This window comes from Protopterus annectens, chromosome 9.part0, assembly GCF_019279795.1.
Source record: "Protopterus annectens isolate FY-2018-M chromosome 9.part0, PAN1.0, whole genome shotgun sequence".
Classification (NCBI taxonomy): Eukaryota; Metazoa; Chordata; order Ceratodontiformes; family Protopteridae; genus Protopterus; species Protopterus annectens.
Genome location: NC_056743.1, coordinates 1,963,793,982 through 1,963,818,091, shown reverse-complemented (window position 1 = coordinate 1,963,818,091; position 24,110 = coordinate 1,963,793,982). Strand labels below are relative to the sequence as shown.

Genomic DNA, 24,110 nt, shown 5'->3' with positions numbered 1-24,110 from the left:
ATGCATTCTCAGTTTTTGCTCTCACACCCTTCACATCTCAACACCTACTCTCCACCCGCAGGATAAACCTATGAAGTCTACTGGTGTATAAATACATGGGTACCTGCCAAATCTTCGAACGCTCAAAATTTCAAATGTTACACGGTCGAGACCAAACGTTCAAAATTTTGAGTGCTCGAAGACCGACTTTCAATGGCACCATACTGTGCAGATAGGGAGAATTTCCCTTTTCTGCACTGAAGTGCGGTCTCAGAGTTGGTATATTTAAGTAGGAGGGGTGTGGGGGGCGCAGGGGTGCTTGCCCCCCTGCCTACACTGTTAAATTGTTTTTTTCTGTGTTTTCTTTTTCTTTTTTTTTTATGTTCGAACATCCAAATGTTGAACATTTGGTCTCGACCATGTAACGTTCGACATTTTGGATGTTCGAACATTTAACATAGACCCAAACACATGTATAAACATATCCACATGTATCCTCAACCATCTGGACTTTGTCTTATATTTGGGTGCCCTATATATCTTTGGCCATTGTTCTTTTGTACTTTGTCTATTTTGCCTATTTCTTTTCCCGGTCCTTTCTAAACTCCTCCGATTGACTCTTATAGTTACTATGCAAAAAAATTTTAAATCGCTGATCATCCCTTTCTGACGACAGTATTGTTCCACTAATAAGTTCTCCCAGAACTGGAGTTTCAATTATTCTACTCTCCCACCCTCTCTACCTACACTCTGCTCATCAGTCACTAACCTGCAAGTCCAATGCCTACCTGGCTTCCTCCCACACCATTACTTTTCCCTCCCAAGATTTCTGTCCCCAGCATCTTGGTCCCTAGATGTTTACCACCAGTTACTTTTAGCCACCTCCAAATTGGCATGCCTTTACTATAGTGCATCCGTGTTCTAAGGATCTCATTGTTCCTGTCCCACACTGATCTAATTTTTACAAACAAACCAGACACTTTATAGATGTAATGAACTGGATGATTATTACAATCGTCTTTAATGGCTTACATCCAAACCAATAATCCATCTTCCTTTATCCAGTGTACTGTCTCCTTTAAAACTATCATACTTTTCCACTTCACAATACACCCCCCAGCTTGCGTTATATACACACAAACCTCAACTTAGTGGCCTTAAAATACCCCGTCAAATGTGGTAGTTATTCTCCTTGCTCCACAGGGAGAATTAGCTTAACCATTATAAATTCATTCAGATGCTTACTGTCAACTACATCTCATCTAGCTAATAAAAATATGCCCAGCCTACACACATAAGCAGAACAACAGACTTTTTCACTGCCTGCATCTTACTACCCAAATCCATGATTGTAACCCTTTTTTTTTAAATTATCTTCTGAGTGATCTTCTCCCGCATATCTTTATTTGCCATGACCTTCTCCCGCATATCTTTATTTGCCATGACAAGTCTTTTTTAACCCATTCCCCCAAGAGTATTTTATTTTGTCATGTCCCCATAATTATGGATACTGTTGAACTAGCTTGTGTATATATTGTACCCTGAAGATGTCTCAAACTGTTTAAAAATACTCCACAGAGCTGGGATATCCCTCTCTATAACAAGCAAAGTATGACCAACACGAAGATGAACTGCTACTGGAGAACCAAAGCAATCCAAAGAAGAAACTCCAGAGCTGGAAACGCTGGCAGATTTCAACGGTTTCTTCATAGAACACAATAAAAACATCCCTCTCTATATCACCCAAATACAATATAATACCACCTGTGAACAAGCTTATTTTCTCAATTGCCATACCATCTGTATCCCTGGATTTGTGAATCCCTTACTTTTCCTGCTACAATCTCCAATGTATAGCAAACAACAACGAAACTCTAGGACATCCCTGCCTACTTCACCTACTCAAAACTCAACTTTCCTGTTGGCACCTACCTGCCTTTAGTCTTGCCTTTCATCATTCTTATAATACTATTGCTATTACTTTAGTAGAACATACAAATGTTGACATAATACTACCGTTATTACGTTAGTGGATCATACAAATGTTGCCATTGCCCTACAAATAAAATCTAAACAAATATGGCTTAATGCTTTCTCTGCATCCAAGCTCACCAATAAGAATGGCTTTTTAGGTACAAATTCACCCCAAATTATCACTGTTCTGTTAATATTGTCAAATGTCTGTCTCCCTTCCATAAAACAACTCTGATCCATGTCCATTAATTTTGGTAGACTTTTTTGTATCTCTCTTAGCAAATACAGACAATTTACAACCATGACACAGAAACTAGCCTATAAAAACCCCAGGTATGCAGGTTTTCCCTCCTCTCTCATCAATACCGTTACCACTTTCTGCAGGATTACAGCCGGCCTTAGGCATATGCCAACTAGGGGTGCTTTTCTAGTATTTATTTGCTGTAGGTAGTACCGGACCCGCGGTGGTGGTGGTGCGGTAGCGTTGTCACCTCACAGTAAGACGCTGTCCGGTTTGATTCTCAGCTAGAGCGTCTTCTGCGTTGAAACATGCGTGAATGGGCGTACCTTCGTTGAAGGTTGTGTGTCAGAGCTGGTAACTCGTCACGTAAAAATCAACTACCAATCATTAACGGACTGGAGTTCCGCTGTGGCGACCCCTAACCGGGAAAAGCCGAAAGACACAAACAAACATTTGCTGTAGGTAGACCAGGATGGGTGCACCAAGTTGTGTGGTGGAGGGTGTCATGTAATCCTTTTGTCTAGGGCACCAGTTGACCTAAGCCCGCTCCCGTCCAGGATGATGGTACTACCCTTTTCAATGCATGATTAACAATACATTCTACGTTATTAAATTTATTCCTATCCATCATCCAAGCTTCTACAGGAAGTGCTTTCATCCTTACAAGTCAAGGACTTCATCAGAATAAATTAAAACAAACCTAAAAGATAGTTTGGTATTAACCAAGAGGCAAGTGATGTCTGGTTTAAAAATAGTATTTAACTGTTTTTTAGGCTTGTTTTAAGTTATTCTGATGAAGTCCTTGACTTGTAAGGGCAAAAGCACTTAATCTTATTTTATAAATAAATTGTATTTGTTTTATCTCTGTTTGGATTCCTACCTGGATTTGGAGACTTGGACTGCACAGTACACTGTTTACCACTTCCTCAGTATATTGATTGAAAACCTCCCAACTAAGTGGCTTACCACTTGCAGGGTGGCAACATTAGGATCTTTATGCTACAGAGACACACTGCAAGGTGTCACCAATACAGCAACTCAAGCTAGCTCCCTCTTCCAGGATGAATAAGCCAGAGTTGACTGCATCCTCCCATCTTCTGCCACCTGGTCCACAAGTACCGGTGCTAAACAGTACTGGTCATCTGAGGTGCAGCCAAGGTTTCATCCCTCTGCACCACAGGGCCAGGTTAACCACTTATATGAAATCTAAATGCATACTTATTTTCCCTAGCACTCTGCAGCTGTTCTTCCGCCTATTCCAAATGATTTCCCTTTTTATTTTACAGTGATTTAACTTCCTTCTAAATATTTCCTATCCCTTCACCCATATTTCTACTATATTTCTGAAATCCATGTTCAACTTGTCCCAAACTGTAGCTATACTTTTCTATCAATCTTAGCAACTTTTGAATTTCAACTGTCTTCCAGTCCATAAATTCTTCTCTTTTCAATAATTATGTAGGAAAGCACCAGTGTCTCTCCTTTACTTTATTACCTTGCATCCGTATCCCAATCCTCACAGAAGCATTGTCAGATAAAGTTAATGGAGGAATCTTAAATATACATTTACATGCATACATATAATTTCTTGAGCCTCAATATTCTCAAATGAACATCCTCCTGTAATATGCAGATTCTATCCAATCTCTCCACATTACTGAATCTTTGATAATAAGTACATTATATTTGAGAGTCTACTACTGAAACAGTTATGCATCAACAGAAATGTGCCTTAAGAGTGACCTGCAAGGATCAACAAGACAACCCGATGCCGAGAAGACAAAGTGCAGACTCAAATATTAAAACAGTTAACAACAGACAAAAGAAGACTCAAAAAAAGGATCCAAAACAGTTGTTTGAAACAGATGAGCAAATATTACTGTGAAAATAAAAATCACTGAAGCAGGAATTAATTCAGAAAAATGTGTTTTTCATAGGAAGCTCACCCAATTATTTGCAGTGTGATATCTCCTGTGTATCTTTAAGGAGCTCCCAAAGTTGTATCATGTGGTCTGTAATCCTGTATGTGTTGCTAAGTATGAAAGCAAAGTGTATGAAAATGGTGTCAAACATAAGTTATTTCAACTTATATTTGACAAATGTTTATCTAGAGTCACCAGGAAACCCATCTCTATGATAGCTTCTCTGACAAGTATCCATAAATTATGACCGCAAGTGCCATCTCCAGCAAGCCTGAAAAGTTGAAACTAACGCTTCTGCAAATCATAAGGAGAAAAAGCCCTAAAGTTTGTAAAATATTTCAACTTTAAAAGGGATATAGACAGAGTATTGCTGGGAGGAAAGAGTAGTGTTACAACCACATATACACCATTTGTTCATTACTAAGGCACACAGTCCACATGGTCCAGACATAGTTATGTTACCGAATTAAAGAACTGAGCTGCTGACTGTGAATTTGATGAGTTATATGATTTATTATTAGCAGTCAAAATTCTGTGAAACCATACATTATTAATTTAGGGGTACAGATCAGGCAGAATCATTTTTTTTCTTTTACATGAAAAGATGCAGTTTTTTTCTTTTACATGAAAAGATGCAGTTTTTTTCTTTCCTATGTGCCTTTTGCGTCTCCTCCTGCGGACCATCAGACCCTTTCCAATGAGTCTTAGTTCTAATTATTCTGTATCAGTGGCAACATGGTCACTGACGTGGGCGAAAGTTGACCAGAGGTTGATGACATCCAGGCAAGCATGTACCCACGAAGAAGGGCTGATATCACTATCTTTCCTATCCTCTCCTCAGTACCTTCTGCCACTTTGTCTTACCTGTCCAAGGGTCTAATGAAAGTCTTCAGTAACATGGATGGCCGAGGCATTTTTAAGAGTCCCCAACCTCTCTCCAGTTGCTGAAGTGAGCACTTGTGCCACCCCAAGACCCTCAAAAGCTCCTGCCTGCAAATCCATCTTCCATTTGTTGTAGTATAAGACAGCTCCAGTCAAACTAAACTACTAATATTGTCTTCTTTAATGTATCACTATGGTGCAATGAGTCACAGACTTGCGTCGTAAATGCTACACTATAGCACACTTTCTTGCTTCTGTGACTGCATCAAGCCAAATTAGTTCAACAGTGCTTTTACCATTTGCTTTCTGTATTATCTCTGAAGGACCTGTGGGTTTTACTTGACTGCAAAACATCTGCTTTATTACTTGTGATAATTTTTTTCCTACATTTAAATTTAAAGATTAAACTCTTTTAACAAGAGTTTAATATTTAAATTTAAATGTAGAAAAAAATTGGATTAAAAACTTTAATTTAAACAGAGTTTCCATATGGAAGAAGATGCTTGCAAACACTTGAAACAATTATGTGGCATAAACGGATAAAACCCTGAATTCACTGCAGGTAACATGAGTTAGCCTAGCAGCCTGGGTGTCTGTAGGAGCTGGCCAGGGAGGATAGGAATGAGTTAGCCTAGCAGCCTGGGTGTCTGTAGGAGCTGGCCAGGGAGGATAGGAATGAGTTAGCCTAGCAGCCTGGGTGTCTGTAGGAGCTGGCCATGGAGGATAGGAATGAGCAGCCACCGCAGGTTTGTGCATCCTAGGAGGGAGGCAGTTCTAGCCTGCTTCATGAGTAACATCTAGCCAATGAACTAGAGGTGCAGAGCTAGATGAACTTAAACTACCATAAATTCACAGTAAATAGGAGAGGAAAACTAGCGTTCAAAGTCATGCTTCTCAGGAGCTAGTGACTTCAGGCTCTGATAAGCCACTGATGGCGACAGCATGCCACCATGAGGAGAGGCCTGACCAACTCTAGGACTAGAAAGCTGGTCCACTCCACACCTCCCAACTCTTTCTAGGGAAAGTAGGATAACTGGGGCTTCCAGACAGGAAAGAATGGGCCTTAGGGCTCTCTGCTAGCCAGAAATACCAGTCTCCTCCTCTGCTGGAATAAATAGTTCAATTAGGCAAAGGCAGCGAAGCTGATCCAGCCTTTACCACTTCTCCATATCCTAGCCCTCCTCTCCATGACCCTCATGACCTATCCTGCCCCATCATTCACCCCCCCTCACCCTTCCCACTTGATGTCCAAGCTAACCCTTCTTGGATAAATTGCGACTCACGGTGACAAGCACATCCGGCATTATTTATTTTTAATTAAGTGCTGGATCCCAAAACTGCTGTCAAATACGAAGTCTAACTGACATGCCTCCCAGTGTGCCACAGATGTATTTATGTCACTGTCAAGCAAGCAATAATTAGGTTTAAATGGAAAATTCAAAGAACTGCAAAGCAATTAGGTAATAGCTGACTTGCACAAAAATATATCACCTGTTCTTTACCAAGCTATGTATTTAACAAGTTGTCAGTTATGTAACTAGCGAATGCACCAACAACAATGTAATTATGATGTGTCAGAATACTGACAGGTGCGCTAGTTAAACTTCCGAGTTTGGAGGAAGTTTTTATGGTTACATATGTATTTTTTTCTATAATTAAATTAAAAAAAAAAAACATTTTTCCTCAAAGAGTATTCAGATTATGAAGAGTCACGTCATATCCTTTGTGGGAAATTAAAAAAAAGATTTGCCGTGAGCATTTACACATGATCTTTAAAAATACATTTAGATCAACAGATAATGGTTTACACTTGCTTGCAATATGGCTAACCTGCAAATAACTCCTCTTCCACTGAGGTCCATTTCAGATTTATATAATACCTTGTTTTACTTAAGAAAAATGTCAGAGGAACTATCAACTCTATGTGGGCAAATAGCAAATGTTTCATAAAAATATATATTCTTGTTTCCTTCAAACTGTCACAAACAACATGTTTGTGTAACTTGCATCTTGAAAGACCCTTCAAATACAACCAAATCCCACGTGCACCTTTTTTCCCAATTTGATAACAGTAACAGTGCAAACTGTAAAACAAAATCAGCACATATGACAACACTCACTAAACTATCAGCTGGCATATCAAAGATACATTCATATCTTTTTATTTTGCATCCATTAAGTCAATTAAAACACTTGTCATAAGTGTGTGTGTGTGTGTGTGTGTGTGTGTGTGTGTGTGTGTGTGTGTGTGTGAGAGAGAGAGAGAGAGAGAGAGAAACAGAGAGAGTTACTAATGTTTCCATAAGAACTATGAATCATAGCAAGATTTTAAACAAAACTGCTTTAAAGATGCACAGGCTTCAGGATCTTCATGAGAAGGGATGTGCTGGATCCCAAAGTAACAATATATCTACAGTCCAGGTCATGTTTAAAGACCACAATGGATATTGCACTCAATTTACCAAGTGACCTTCTGACTCTACAAATGCTTCAAACACACAATCGTCTTTTGTCAGACAGCCACAGTCAGAGACCTATCTTCCAAAGAAAAGTATCAGTATGACAGAGTCCAATGCACCCGGCCAAAAAGGACAGCTAGTAGGGAAAAAAAAGACAGCAGATAACCACACACATTTTGATAAATGACATGCAATATGGCAGGTATGAAAAACCCCGCAAACCAAAGTGAGAAAAATTGCCAAAAGGTACCACCACCAAACTTTCCAGCTATGCCCAGTAAGACAATCATCCCAGCTTCTCATGACTGGACTGTAAACCACCAGAACAAACAATGAGCTAACATTCAAATTACATAGAAGACAGCCAACAAGCTGTTGTCAGGATTTCCCAACACCAATCTTAAAAATGGACTAATATCATGGTCAACTGATTAGCAGCACATTATTAGGACACAAGGACATTAGGATATTACTTTGATCACTTGTAGAAACAGTTAAAAGCATTTTAGAAGTTCTTCTTCAATATTTGTATTTTTGAATTCAGTACAGATTAATTAATTAAAGCACATGTGCAAAGGATCACTGAAAAAGTACTGCGCCGAAGAGAGTTCACACCATTTTCATACATGCAAACAAAGTTACTTTTTAAAACACTGCCCCTCCCATTGAACCTGTACATCACTACCTCCCGATAACCTACATAAATCCCACAGCACTAATTAGGCAAGTGCAAATTAGGGTTAATTGGAACACAAATGTACAGCAATTAAAATCGCCAACTGCTACAAACAAACATTTATAAAAGAATGCACACTGCACTTGCTTTTTCACCAAGTTTTAATATACAAAAGAAAATGACTAATGTGGTAAGCAACTGCACCTGCCACAGGGAAAATGTATCCACACCTCACAAATGTGTGCAGTCTTGCCAGGTTATTTCTTTATCTGGACTTTGGCTTGCTAAAGGTTTCCCCATAATATAAAAACTGCAAAAGAGCAGTCAATCCACATGTAATCACAGTGCCTTAAACTATTTTAATTGTAATCTGTGTAATTAACAGACAACATACATACCAGTTTATGAACTGAATTATCCTGTGCATGAAATGGTCATGAAGAGTTCTTCAATATTTGTTCTTTTGAATCAACATGCAATTTATCAACTATATGTTTCATCTGGCTGCATACAGAGACATGTAATGAACTTACTCCAATTATATTTACTTCATGTCATACTATTGCTATATATACTCCTGTAATGTTCTCATCCCAAATGTATTTTGCTTTATGTCATTCACTTATTATCTATCCACAGTATGTTTTTTTGACTCCTGTTACCTGTGGAGCTTTTCGCCCTGGGCCTCACTGAAAAGGGGCTATTTTGCCCAGTGGACTATCCTGGTAAACAAATGCAAATAAACAAAATAAATAAAAACTGTATGATATTATTCTAGTACACAACACATACTCAATACCCATTTGCATAATGTTATTTTTCTAAAGCTTTTCTACTTGACTCTTCCTTGAAAAATAGGCTATGCCAAGCATGGCTGACTCAATCAACTATAAATACATGAAACCACATAAAAAAGTTAATGCTTACAGAAGAGGTAATGAACAATGTTATAAGTTTTACTTAGTTATTTGTTGGCAACAAACACTAAAAATAATTTTGTCAAAGGTGAGCATAGAAGCACATAACTGCATTCACAAACGACTACAGAAGAGAGTTACCCTGTGGAAACCAGAACTGAAATATCTAAGAGTGTAAACTGAGAAAGTATGTTTGTAGCAATACTTAATAACATCATCATTAGTTATTGTTAAATAATGCATGACATTAAACAGTTAAGCGATGTGAACCGGGCAAGGCTCATTTACTATTGATGTGCTCCAACATTAACATGTACTGATTTACATTTATTTTGGGAGGTATACCCCAACTACAATGGACAATTTTCAAGCTCGGTCTAGGAATGCACAAGTAGCAGACAAACAAAAAACTATGTGGGACTGAAATGAAGAAGGCCTGAATAGGTTGAAAGCGCTTTTCTTCTTTTTTACCCTTTGGTTTTAAATGAAGTTTTATGTTTAAATAAAACCTAAAGTTTTAAATTTTCAACATTAATGTTTCAATGCTATCTTCTAGCTCCGTGGTGGTCAACTCAGGAATATTTTCTGTTTTTCTCACTTGTTTGCACCTGGGAAGACCTTTAGCAGCTAAGGAAGTTTTTTCTGCCATTGCTATCTTTACTCGTGAATTTTGATTTCCATTTTCTAGGGGGTTTTTTGCAGCCAGTTTCTTTAAACTTACTGAAAAACATGGAGAGAGACATCAAATATTGATATCATGGCATATTATTGCCTCTGATGCATTCCAACAAAAGGAAATTATCAGCAGTAAAGCACAAAGCAAAAGAAAAATGATGCAGCTAAAGGTAATCACCATATCCAGTTCTTTTATCTTAATTTACAATATTCAGTACTTCAGTTACCGCTGGTTTAGATTTTCACTCAAATAAGCTTTACATCGTATAGCTGCACATCAGACTTACAATCACTGGCTCAGAAAGCAATTATTGTTTATCTTTAAAACAATGGCGAGTGCTAAATACTAACACAGTAACCCTTAACAGCCCAAGCAGTAACACTTTGAAAGGTGGAATCCAACAGTTGACAAATGGCCAAGTTAATCAAATACCCTTATATGTATTAATAATTTCCCAACCTCAAACTCTTGAGATTGTGAAGTTCTTTAACTGAAATAAATAAAACCAAGAAATGCACTTTGCAAAATCAACTAATAAAACAGCTATAACCTTGCACAAAGAAAATACACAATACATGGTTTCAAACACAAAAAACGCATACAGAAGAACAGCTTATCTGGACCGTTTTTTTTTTGTTTTTTCTGGTAGCTAAAGGTTTTATTAAGTCTAATTATCTCTCCCCATAAGAGAAGTTCAGACAGCAGTTGTAAATCTTCACAAGCAATGGATTCCAGCCTGAATATAGGAATGCAATCCACCAGCAGACTCCAGAAATATGGCAGTAACAAATTCTAAACAGGCATTCTCTTTTCTTAAGACTTTCAGGTTCTGTACTTTGAGATTTTACTTAAATTTGAATGCTGCTTTTCTGCGGGGGGGGGGGGGGTTGAGTACAACAACCTAGTGTTCAAATCAAATACGGTAAGTTTTAAAGCTAAAAGCACTTAAAATGTGTGTACATGTGCGATATTACAGTTAGCACTCATTTATAACAGTTTTGCCGTACTTCCCGTGAAAGCAGTCACACGCGTTACAACTTGCATATTTTTATTCTACACATTATGCATTTTACATACTGCCAGATTAAGAATTGTGATGCTAGGAGGTACTGCCGGCACAGCTAGCTGGAATTTTGTAAATAATTATATGTAATTTGTGAATATTAAACTAATTTATACAAGATGCTTGTGTTACAAATGTATTTGAAGTGTATGTTGTGTATATCAAACTGATCTGTACAGATGTTTGTGCCGAAAAGGCATCTGTAAAGCACTTGTGTTTGAAATGTATCCACAGTGTACCCTACTGGAGAGAACAGAAACGCACATGCACTAATGTAACTGCTTAAATGTATATGTTTTAACAGAGGAAACTGGAAGGTTAACCTCAGTCCAGCAAACAGTATACCGGAAACTGGGGTGAACTAATTTCTACACTGGAAGCATGGAGGTATGAAATTGTTTTCCGACTTCCAGCACCAGCACAGATCTGAGCAAAAGACAGTGTGTGTGTACTTTTACAAAGTAGGTGCTAAATCCTGCCAGCTTCCAGCAATGGTGGGTTTGCACGGGAACTAGAAGTCAGATGACCAGACGTTATGTCATTCTGCAAGCTATCCCAGAAGTAATATTTTAGATATTATTTTGAGAAGTCTCTTAGTGAGGCAGGACATTCTGTATTCTGTCTTGGGCCTGACAATAAGAAGTACAATTCACCACATCATCTGCCTTTCTCTATTAAGGAAGTATGGAATAGCAACTCTCTTAGATTCAGTCAGGAATACAGTGAAGCTTAGTTTAGATATTGTTTTTATTTGTCTGAGCCTGTCCTTCAAAATTATTTCAAGTATTTCCTGTGATTTTGAACTCTTGTCACTGTGAATATATACTTAGCCGGGCTGGCAACTCGACACCGTAAAATCACCACTGCCAATCAATCTGCGAACCGGTGATCTTCTCTGGTGAACCCTAATCGGGAAAAGCCGAAAGACCAACTTTTTTTTGCCTTTTTATTATTAAATACATTTAAACATCTTATTGTGGCTGATCTTTGTAGAGATATTTATGTTTTGAGACTATTTGCATATTTATTTGTTGACACTGTGTGGGCTACTCCTAATAGCCCTGTTCTTGGTCAAACTACCATTTGTATTAATATTAATTTCACTTAGTATATTGGGTAACCTTGGAAGAGCCTTAAGATAGCCGGTAGGAGTGCCTGGTGATAGTCATAACTACCTATAGTCTGGGCAGAAGGGAGCATAGCTAGTAAACCTGTGCCAGCCTTTCCCAGGAGTGTGTGTGTGTGTGTGTGTGTGTGTGTGTGTGTGTGTGTGTGTGTGTGTGTGTGTGTGTAAATCAAACTTCAAAGAGTGTGTCAGCTACTTGGACAAGGACACGAGGCACTGGTTGGACAAAGAGGGTACTGGAGGTCTTGGCTTGGACACTTGGCTGAAATCTCAACTCTACAGCTGTGCCAGTGGCAAGTCTTACTGGGGATCTGGAGAAAAAGGGAGAAACCAGCCCCGGACTGGCTAAGTTCCCTGTGTGCTCTTAAGGGAAATTGTGCTTGATGCAGAGAGCTGCATCTGGAGATGCTGTGTATGTACCCATTATCCTCCCCCACTGGTGCCAGTGGTGAGGATTGAGGCTCCTTGATTACTGGCCCAGAGGTGGAGGGTCGTCACAAGAACCACCACAGTTATGTTTTTCTAAAAGCAAATAAAACTAAGTACTGTACCTACTTTAATATACTACCACATCTGTACATTACTGGTTAGAATTATTTGGATTTTGTTTCCAGATTGACCATGCCTTACCCCTCTGTTTCACGAAAGGGTTTGCACTTATTCAAGCAAAACTTGGATCATGGATGGTGAATCATAAATTTACCCCGAGTCTGGCACAGATGTCTCTATGAGAGTGAGGAAGCTTGTAAATGCTTACATTCTCATGCCAAAGTTTAGATATCCCTAACAGCACGTAAGGGACCAATAACCTAAATATTTCTAGGAAACATGGCTAGGCTTAAGAAGGCCATTTGGGGGGTTTAATCTAGTATTCTTCTATGGTCTTTTAACATCACTAGGGAGTGAGAGGCACTTCGGCCCCATCCTCTCAGTTTGTGAATCTTGTATAGGAGGTGAAGGTACTGGTAAAGATAAGCCAATACATTTGCTGGGTTCTTTATAAAGGGGATCAATCAATGCCTTGTAAAACTTGATCTCAGAGAGGAAGTGTATGGCTTATGAATGATTCAGTAACGACCCAAAAGTGATCAGGATGGAGTTCCAAAATATAACCACACAGAACACAAACTGTGCCCTATAGATTTCAAGTAGTTGTTTGTCAGCTGAGAGAATAGGTTGATTTGGTGGATGGTGGTGAAGGATATTACTGACAGCTAGGCAGGAAGAAGGGTTGTATATTACTGGGTGTGCTAACAGTACTGTGTGAATGTTAGGTGATTGTTTTGTTCTTAAATCACTAAATTGGCTTGGATTACCAGTGATAGGTACAGTATGGTTGACTGACTGCATCATAGTTTGATTTCAAAGTGGACTGTTTGTCAAAGATGGGGGAGCCATAAAGAAGAGAGGATAAAAAGGATAGACATCAAGTAGAGATGTTCTAGTTGAATTTGTATGAAATTTCTTAGCTCTATAAAGCACAGCTAGTTTTGGCATGTTGGTACTGTTTTGTAAGTAAGTGGAGATCAAACTTCAGATTATCATCTATTGCTGCACCTAAGAGTTTAGGTACAAGAAAGAACTTCAATGTCAGTACTGTTTAGATAAAAGATTTTGAAGTTCTTACTTCACGGGTATGAAATTTAGGAAAAAATAAAAGTAGCTTATTTTTTGAGATTCAGCAGAAGTCGATGCATGTTGACAAGATGTGTAAAGACGGTTTATGAAAATGTTAAAAAATGGGAGGACCAAGGATGGAGCCTTGTGGGACACCAGTATTTACTGGAAGATAAGGGGAAGTCACTGACAGACCCTTAACAGACTTAAATCGGTGTGACAAATAGCTAGAAAATCATTTAACTACAGAAAGGAGAGAGAGAGAAAAGGGGCATTAAATAAAGAAAACTAAGAAAGAAAAGACAGACTTATGATAATCTAAATAAAACTAAAACAGGGAAACTGAGGACTATAATGGGGGAAATAATTAACTTCTAACAAGTGATGCCAACAATAGAATGGGATATGCAGTGAAGAGTGTGTTACAATAGCAGGAGAACCAAAATATCTGGAATGGTATGTAAAGTTGTACGGGACAGCATAAGTCACCAACAGACATCCAGAACTTACAGAATCCCCAGAGTATGCATGGAAAAAAACCAGGCATGGTTAGTCAGACTATACAGTTAAATGAAATATAACATTGTAGTAGTAAATTTGAAAAACCCGTCCACTTACTCTTTCAGATCATGCTTCGATATTAAAAATAAGAATGGTGAGTCCAATAGGGATTTACAGAAAGTGGTACTTTCAGATATAAATGAGAAAACTAAAAAAAAAAAGTGTCCAGAGTGGATTAAAAAAACATTAAATACACTACAGTCGCAGCTAGACTACAACGCAAAGAGCATGGCGGTGGGTTGAGAAAAAGTGAAGGACTACCTTAGAAACACTTTTGTTAAAAAATATAAAGACATAAAGAACATGGGAAGAGAATTAACAAAGTTACCCAGAAGGGTTAAAAAGGCCAGTGGAAGCCAAGACAGATGAAAAAGGAACAAGAGCAATTGGAAAAGGCAAATGAAAAAAACTGAGAGCATTTAGTAAACATAAATAAATAAACTGGCAATGAAACAACCTTAAAACAGAAGGTATGGAAAGTGCAGAAACTTATAAGAAATGTTAACACTGGAAAGCTGGAAAATAAACCAACAAGTATTTTAACGATATGAGACGGACACAAAGGCATTCCAAAAAAGAAAGAAATGTTAGTTACAAAGGCAGAATGTTATTAAAGCAGATAACAAGGAAGACATTTTAATGGCAATAACTCACCAGGCAACTGGGAAAACTCCATGGATGGACGGAATACCAGTGACAGTTACAAAAAGACTTTAGCATGCTCCACTTGGCTGTCGGAAACTTGAAAACTGACAAAAAAAAACTTTCTAAGAAAGGTAACAGATTCAGATATTACAGTCAAACAGGAGTTAATGTTGCCAAGTTGGGACCCATGATTAAAAATTACCCAAGGGTACTAAAGCCTTAATAACAACATTATCAATATCAACAGCAAAAAAAGCCATCACACACAAATGGAAGAAAATGGATAAAAACTTCAATGGAACAAAGTAATGGAATTAATAGGAGTGATTAACAGGGATTTAACTAAGAGCTGCAGGGGGGTGAGACCGTGCAATATCGATAACAGACTCATACTTCACTGGGAATTAATTGCGTTATGGAGAAAATGAACCAAGTAATGGAATTTTTAGAAATGCAACCATCAGCATGGCCAAAACTTAAAACAAAAAAAAAAGTGAATAAGCTGACTGCAGACGGAGAAAAATGCAGGTGTACCATATAAGCTGTTTGCACAAAGTATAAGAAGAAAAGGTTGAAAAGTATAAATAAAAAGATGTTTTAAGAAATAAAACAAAAATTTACAATATAATTAACAGAGATCATGAACAGTCATGCAATGTGAAACGATGCTGATTAACATGCTATGCTTAACATCATCAGTCATCTTCAGTTATGAAAACTGTTCTTTCATAGAACCAATTAACATATACAACAAATGAAGCACAGCTTTTATCCAATAATGAAAAATCACCCATTTGTGAACTGTAGAGAGTATTCCAAACAGATGTGGCACCTACTATTTAGTGTGCCATTTGCACAAACACAACACCATCACTTCCATACCTTATAGAAAAGGGAATATTCTGAGGAAAAAATCACTTAATATATGTTAATTTTGGATTTTCAGTCTTTCAGTCCTCACAATCTAGGATTCTGCATTACAAGTTAAGACACTAAAGTTAACCTAAACATCACCACTCTACGCACTGCCACCATTCGCTAAACATGAACAGATCACTAAAAACTGCTGACTATACAACCATCTCACTCTTCTCAACTTTTAGACACTGCTCTCACCCATTACATTCTTACTCTCATCCCACTGTCTTCCCCATCTCAGTGCTTCCGTCCTTACTACAGTCTCTCTCTGTCACAAAACCATAACGCTGCAATGTCTCCTTGTTACTGCCCATGACTTTAGTGCACATCCCATCTCTCAGACAGAATTCCATGCTGTAGTGTCCCCATAATTAACCACTCCTCTCACTTATTGCCCTCTCATATATGAATATGTTCCACTGTCAAATAAAAATCACGTTAACATTCAAAACAAAACGCATTTCATATTGTTCAATGCTTATGTATCTACATCAGTTTATACATATACCAAAACTAATGTCAAGAGATGAGAAAAGTAGTATTTATCATATGTTGTAAACAATGCCAAGCATTTTAAATACAGAACATGGAAAAGCTCTTCCAAGAAAAAATTTCTGAACATATACTGGACATTAAAAAAAAAAAAAATCAAAGCAAAACAATGTTTTGTCTAAAAAAAATAATGACGGTGCTTCAATTTAGAGTGTTGGAAAAAGTTGCGATGGCTCCAAGCGATGGCCTTTGGAAAGATCATTTGGAAGCCAGAGAACTACACTAGCAATTAAGCTAATGTGTGTGTGTATGTGTGTATATATATATATATATATATATACATACACACACACACATTTTATATATATATATATACATATATATATATATATATATATATATATATAAATATATATATACAAATATAAATATATATATACTCACATATATATATATATACACACACACACATACACACACACAAAGTATATGTATATTTATATATATATATATATAGATATATATATATATATATATATATACACATACATACACACACACACACACACACAGATGGGTTCACTTCATAATTTCAAAATAATGAAATCCCAAATTTCAGTATCTCGAACTTACAAAGTCGAACGTTGAAAATCGCAAAAGTGCATAATCACAAAACCATTTGCGGTTATGGCTTTATGGTGTGTTGTGTGTGGTGTTGTGACTGGATGGTGTTTCGTGTTGTGTACGGATTTAGGTGTACTTTAAGGTAAGTAAGTGTTTTGTGTGGGAGTTTGAGTGTGTGTGAATGTGTTTGTTAGTTGTACATGTGGATTAGGGTAGGCAGGTGAAAGTATGGATGTGTAAGTGTTGGATGTGTTGGTGTTTGTATATGTATGATGTTTGTGTGTGCGCAAGGGGCTGTAGAATGTGCGAGTGCGAGTTTCCTTTCTGTGTGTGTTTGTGCGATCTCGGAGTTGGTATATATAAGTATGGGGGTGTGGAGGGCACAGCCTCCCACATAGGGGGTGCAGGGCGGTTTGCCCCCTGCTTATATGTAGTGTAGGTTTATTTGTTTATGTTTGTGTGTGTGTTTTGGGTTGGATGATGTATGTGTTGTGTGGTGTATGGTGTGTTTCTGTTCTTCATTGTGTAGTTTTGGGATTTAGGCAGTTCGACTTTATGGTTTCGAAATACTGAAATTCGGGATTTCAGTATTTTGAAATTATAAAGTGAATCCACATAGACAGATATAAATATATAGATATACAGACAAATGAAGTCATGTGATGGGCAGCATTTTATTTAAATGGGGGACCCAGAAAGTGAAAAATATTCTGCACTCAATAAAAAAATGACTAGTTGCTTCCTGAATTTTTTTGTTGGATGGCTTTTGTTTTGGTGGTTCAGTGCTGGAGAATCCAATTCAACAAAAATATCAGGCTGATGAGAAAAGTCCAGAAGAGAGCATAAACATACCTCTCAACTATCTAGATTTTTGCAGAATGCCCAGATTTGTGGTGATCTGGCAAATTACTGAGGGGTGAAGTCACTAAAGAAGGAGTTATATAATCATTCAACACAACCATAAATGTGTTTTCTTCATGAAGTCACAATAAATTATCCCCAATATTAAAATGAATAAACAGAATGAAAACAATTTACATATGAAGTTTTTGAGGAAGAGAGACAAGAGATACATTCTTAAAAAAAGTGCTCAAGTTAGGTGAAAGGTTTGTCAAAGGACACTGACAGATGCCTAGAACAGATTTTCTGCCTAGATAATAAGGTCAAAAACAGGAATAGTTTCATGAATCTGTAAGAGAGGCAAAAAAAAAAAAAAAAAAAAAAGACTTTGAGAGACGGATATGCATGTAAACAAAAGAACTTTCAGCTTATCCAATAAATAATGGATTGCACAGGTAGGCTATAAAGTCCCTAGGCACAGCAAAGTCGGAGGTATTCATTTACAACAGCTTGTATAAAGTAAACAAAGTACAGCATTCTAAAATGTATGCTAGAATGTTTTTGCCAGTTTAACAGTATCTCAAAGTTTAGCTCAATAACAAACCTTTTCAAGTAGGATGACACAGGAGGCAACAAATATGATTTACAAATTTCACACACTATCAATAAATACAATCACCAAAATACATTTATCAACAAACCCAACAGAACAATTGCTCAATCGATCTACAATGTGCAAAACAAAACTGGAATGTTGTGCAACTCTGTAGTATCTACATGACCAATTACAATTAGTGACCCTCTCTGATGATGAATAAATAACTTGAAATAACTCACAATTATGACTATGCCTAGATAATGCAGACCACAACAAAAATTATGCCATAAAGGATAAAAATACCTGCTTCAGCATCCCCATAATTTCATTACAGAAAAAAGTACTCCAGCTCTGTGAACAAAGCATACTGCTCTCTATGAAACAGAAGTGAAAAGGGAAAAAGAAATCATGGATGTACAGCAAAGGAAAGCAAACATTTACCCAGGAACAGCCTAACTGACAGCTTATCACCATAAGCATACACCAAAGACATGACAGAAACTATCAATATTCAACAGAATAAACAATGAAGATGCTAAAAAATTTTCACAAAGGTGAATCAAAACAAACTGGCAAAAACATGGATCCCAGAAGAGAAAATGTTCCTTTTTAAGTGGGTGAGGTAAGCAGTACAGAATGCAAGATGGAATAATGTGACTCATCCTAAGGGTTGCCACACACAAGTCTAAAATGAAACAACTGAAAATCTGCAGGCACAAGACAAGGTGAAGGGGATTCACCACATCCTGGGTAAAAAACAGGTAGATAAAACACTAACATACGAGAGGAAAGTAAAAACACATACAATCTCACTAAACTTCTTGCTAAGGTCAAACTGTCCCAAGTGGACGACCCATGGACAGTCTTTTTCTGATCTCAGTTTATATAACTATAAACTGTGTCTCACAATGGGTGTGGCATTATTTCGATCAGTTATTTTCTAGTCTCACAAAAAGGTTTAAAGTTCTTCATCACCCTTATCAATAGAGTCTCATGCCCATCAGTAGGATACATTTTCCAGAAGACAAAGCAAGGTATGCAGGAGTACAAAATTCTTCCACACATCCACAGAACGCTAAAAGTTCAAAAGGTCAGTGCTTTTCCACTGCTGCATTTCCTTAAGGCTATGTTTACAGTAAAGTAAGGAGATAACAAGCATTTCCAAGTTGACCATTCAATCTCTGCAACAGTCACAATGTGCTTCTTAGCATTAATATTGATGTTCGAGCTACAACTGTAATCCTTTAGTCTCATCTACCACACTTGGACAGTATTCAATGTCTGCTACCAGTTTTTGCAGAGGATACCAAAGAAAACGCACTTACACCACACTCATCATCAGAATACAGAAATCTCGATCAAGTGAATGCCAGCTTCTTCTTAAACTGATTACATAGAAGTTTCTTTCTAACTCCCATCACGAAAAAAGCATTTTAACAGCATCCATTAAGCACCATCACAAAACATTTAAACAGCCATATTTTCATTTTAACTCTTTTACATTTACACCAAAATAGGAAAAGAACACCATCAAATATTTCCAAACTCCAAAGAAATGAAAAGTGTTGCATGAGCAATACATAGCACATCCAAGCCAGAATGCAGAGAAAATGTGCCCACTGGCACTGTACTTTTTTTAACCTCCTCTGCAGACATCTGCCATCAGGCATATCCCAGACTTCCTCCTCTGTCTTCTGCTCTGACATCCCTAGTGCATGTCTTACTCAGAGACAACATACAGAGCATTCTACTGTAAAAGTCTTTGGGAGCAAGGCAGACAGAAGAACATGGCAACCCAGCAGGTAGCATCCTAACAGCATGAAAGTTTTTTTAAACATCTTTATTAAATTATCACTTAAAACACAGGCACACACATGTTAACAGAAAACAACTATATTAACAATATCATATTCATGCATTATACATTACATACACATTTTTTTTAAACTATTCACTTCAACATTACATTAATTGGGGTTGGGAGGGTGGCCTAATGGTGAAGGTGTTTGCCTTACAAACACAAGGTGCAGGGTTTGAGTCTCACAAGGGATAATTGGCTAGGCTTAAAATGGCTCGCAAGGGCCGTTAGCTTAGTACGAACCTATGAACTGATCATTGCTGCCTTTCCTTAAACCTCACTCTTCCTCATTAACATTATTCCATGTGTAATGTTCCCACAAATCCCACTTTCCGTCTTTGGAATTTGCTTTCTTTTTCTAAAGATCCAACCTCCAGTTCTTTTATCACCTTTACATGTGCTTCAATTGCAGACAGTTTTTATTTTTTTTAATATTTTTTAATGTAATAACCTATCCGCTTTCCCACCCCATGCCTGAAATGAAATGATGTCAATGCACAATCTGCACTGTAGAACTACAGTGCTTGGTCTCCACTGATATATGCAGCTCTGAGATGACCATCACCGGCAGAACAGGTAACTTGTGTCACCCAACCCCCATTCTACCGCCCTTACCCTTCAGGATTAAGTCTGCTAAATAAACCTAGGTCACCAGGGTTGCAGTCATGGCTTCCCCTCAGTCACACAGAAAGAGAAAACGTTACGTTTCTTCTCAGCACTGTCACATTGTATCTAATTTGGAAAAAGCTCAAACACAAACTTCCTTTATCTACCCAAAAACTTTCCCACAAAGGTAACATGCACATTCAGTGAAATAAACCCCCGAGTAGTGAATGTAATTATCACAATGCCTTAATGCAATATACTGGTTAAGCAAGCTTTTATGTCATTGGCAAAAATGACAAGCTTTTATGTCATTTGCAAAAATCAAGACATTTGTTGATTAGACTCTTGTGGCTAACCTCACTCCATCAAAAGCAAATATTCAAAACCAAACTGTGCAAATTATACATATCTTCACACAAATAAGTTGTGTCTACAGTAGACCAACTTCAACAACTGCTGCAAAGGTTCCCAAAACTCCATTATATAAGAATAACCAACTTAATATATAAACATATCCCTTCCCAACCAGCCTGACAAAAGAAGGGCCATTCTCCCAGTTTAGACGTGTTTCCTGGCTACTTCATCACTATACAGGGCTTAGTGACTTCTACCCAGACTACACAACCTTTACTTACAGCCACCTACAAAAAAACAGGCAGCCTTTGTTTTCATGCGAATAAGTATCAACTACAGTCCCAGGTCAAAACCATCAAGATACCCAACTAATCACCAGTTTTTCAGACTACACTAGCCTTCCTAGCCATTATGCTCAGCAGCAGCATCTGGCCCAACTCAACTGGACACTCCCTAATTACATATTCATCCTCTCAGACAGACACTAGATGTACTATCGTGTACCCATCTGTCTTTCCTTGAACCTTCACTACCATACACCAGTGTGGCTGACCTCCAGTGCAATTCCACTTCTGTGGAAAGAGACTGGTCAGTACACCAGGTAACTACTTCAGAAACTTATGAACAAAGACTGTGGATCCTACATATCTTATTCCCTAGGCTCTATCATCAACCCCCCTTTGTCAAACCCTCTTTTCATCACAAAAAGTTAATTCTGCCCAATGTTCATCGATAAAACATAAAATACACTCACAGGTACTTCAAAAAGCAAGTATGGGGAAACCTTATATATCACTGGCATAACAACAAATCTTTGCAGATGTACATGCAGATGAAGCCCCTCACGTCCAATCTAACCTTTGCTGCTTCAGTGGTTGCATTGCATCCTCGGTTTCCCTTCTCAGCTTAACATTTTACCTCTGCATATGCGGTCCTTCAAAATTTAGCATTCGCATTGCCTATCCAATTAATATAATGTTCTCTTCTGCACATTCTCTCAAAACAAGGTGGCACAAGTGCGGTGCAATCGGGTTACCACAGAATCCACAATCTTACCATGGCACACACAAAAGCGATCCATGATCCTCAATCCATACATATTCAGAGTCCCCCAACTCCACATATTACATACAATATAAACCTGCGTGTGGTGTGAATGCAGGGAGTTGTAATGTCCGTTGAGAATCAACACTTAAACATGCAAGTACCCCCCTCAAATCGGTATACACCGCTAAGGCCACCCGGAAGCCTCAAACCCCGAGTTTTCAACATCAGCCACAATCACTTCTACAGCCGTTCCTAAGACGTACATGGGCTCATCTTTTCCCAATCCACCACACTGTTTACAAACATTTGAAATGATCTGTTGTTACTGCTACTCCTATGCTGTTACGAACTGTTACATTCATGTTTCCAAAATAATACACACAATACTTTGTTTTATGTGTCTGGGAAAAAAATGTTCACCTTCCCTGTGCACGTTACAGGGCTGTCGTGTCCCAAAATGACATTTTTCCACACAAGAAGTGGCACCCTCCACTGCCTGCTCGCAGATCACCCCCCAGCCTCACCTGGCCTGTGCTTCGTCCAGACTCTGGTCCGTAATCGCCATGATCTGCTGCAGGATATCCCCGAGCTCCCGCGTTCCCCCCGACATCGCCGAGGGGATTTCTTGCTGCTGTCGTTTGTGGGCCGAGTCCGGGATGACGCCATCAGGCTGTGAGAGAGAATGGAGTCCGCTTCCGCCGCCCGGACCAAGCAAGGCTACTGCAGCACTGTGACTCGGTAAGAGCTGGGTATGAGAATCAGCCATATCACCGGAGAAACTGCTGTCGCCGCGGAGAAAGAAATGAGGGGGCGGAGTAAAGAGTACAGAGGGGAGGAGCAAAGTACCCAGTCACTGCTGTCCTGCAAGGCCCAGCCCCTAAACAACAAAGTCGCACTGGAGTCAGCAAGAACCGGGAAGAAGCGAGTCCAGACTATATAAACAAACTGCTATATACTGTCACCAAATGATAAACGGACAGTACTCGTAAATGTATCTTCATCAACCAGAAGATTTACACATATGTCAGAAGCGGTATTGTATAAATGAAGAAAACAAAGGGCTTCGAAACAGAGCATATGTAACTAAACTGGTAGTACTCCAGCAATCCACTTGCAACAGAGGAACTGGGACACTGTCACGGGTAGCTATTTTCACTCCGTGTGTAACACAGCCCGAACCAGCTGCCACCTTTCCCCCGAAATCAGTACTCCGGTATCAGTTTTCCATCAGCTCTTAGTCGCTACCTTGGCGTTTGTGAGAGTGGCAGCTACGTTGCTAGGAGACGGTGGAGTGTGTCCTCCTACCAGTGCATGATGGATAATACTGGAAGTCAGGAAAGCTGCTCGCTAATGGCTCCGCCTCTCTGAAAATCTATCTGCCGTCTTCACCAGAACACTTCTTGGGGGCGTGGTGTCGACCTCAGATTCTAAAATAGGGTGAACTCTTAGGGTGGAGAGGTGGGACAATGGAATGCTTAGACGATGAACAAATGTTTCTGTTTTTCTTGAGGAAGGCATAACGACTGACAGCTGTTAGCCTGAAAGCAAGAATCTTTTGTGTCTTTGTCAGTGGGCCAAGCTAGCATCCCACTTCTTTTCAACTGTATACGGAACTTTTGTTCAGAAAACTTGGTACAGACTGCTACACACAATTCACTGCTTCGCGTACCTCTCAATCCCTTATGACAAGAATTCTGGACAAAGCCAAAAATAATGCGAGAGGCAAATGTCCAAAATAGGGACAATTACATACTGCCCTTATAAAATTAGAAAGTTACTAGAATAACATGTTTTTTCGTTAGCATGAATTTTTGTAAAGGATATAAAGTCTGAAACTGAAATGTATGTCACTGTTTAGTAACATTAATTCTCACTGATTTACCAAAAATCCACATATTTTATGAACAACAAAGACCAAAAATATGAGTCAAAATCTGGACATTCTGCGAAAATCTAAAGAGTCGAGAGGTATGCCACTTTTATAATATGTACCTGCTCTATAATATGTAATCCAGACATACCTCTCAGTCTCATA

The 24,110-nt window shown here is 38.4% G+C and overlaps 1 protein-coding gene across 1 annotated transcript in view; it reads right to left on the bottom strand.

Annotated features, from left to right (window-relative positions):
* LOC122812358 (pre-B-cell leukemia transcription factor 1-like) overlaps window positions 1-23,338 on the bottom strand; it is a 1,042,107-nt gene extending 1,018,769 nt beyond the window's left edge. Inside the window, exon 1 of the mRNA XM_044084783.1 lies at window positions 22,600-23,338. Within this exon, the coding sequence (XP_043940718.1) occupies window positions 22,600-22,841 (242 nt within the window). The 5' untranslated portion in view covers window positions 22,842-23,338. The remainder of the gene's footprint in view (window positions 1-22,599) is intronic.
* Window positions 23,339-24,110: the final 772 nt, after the last annotated feature.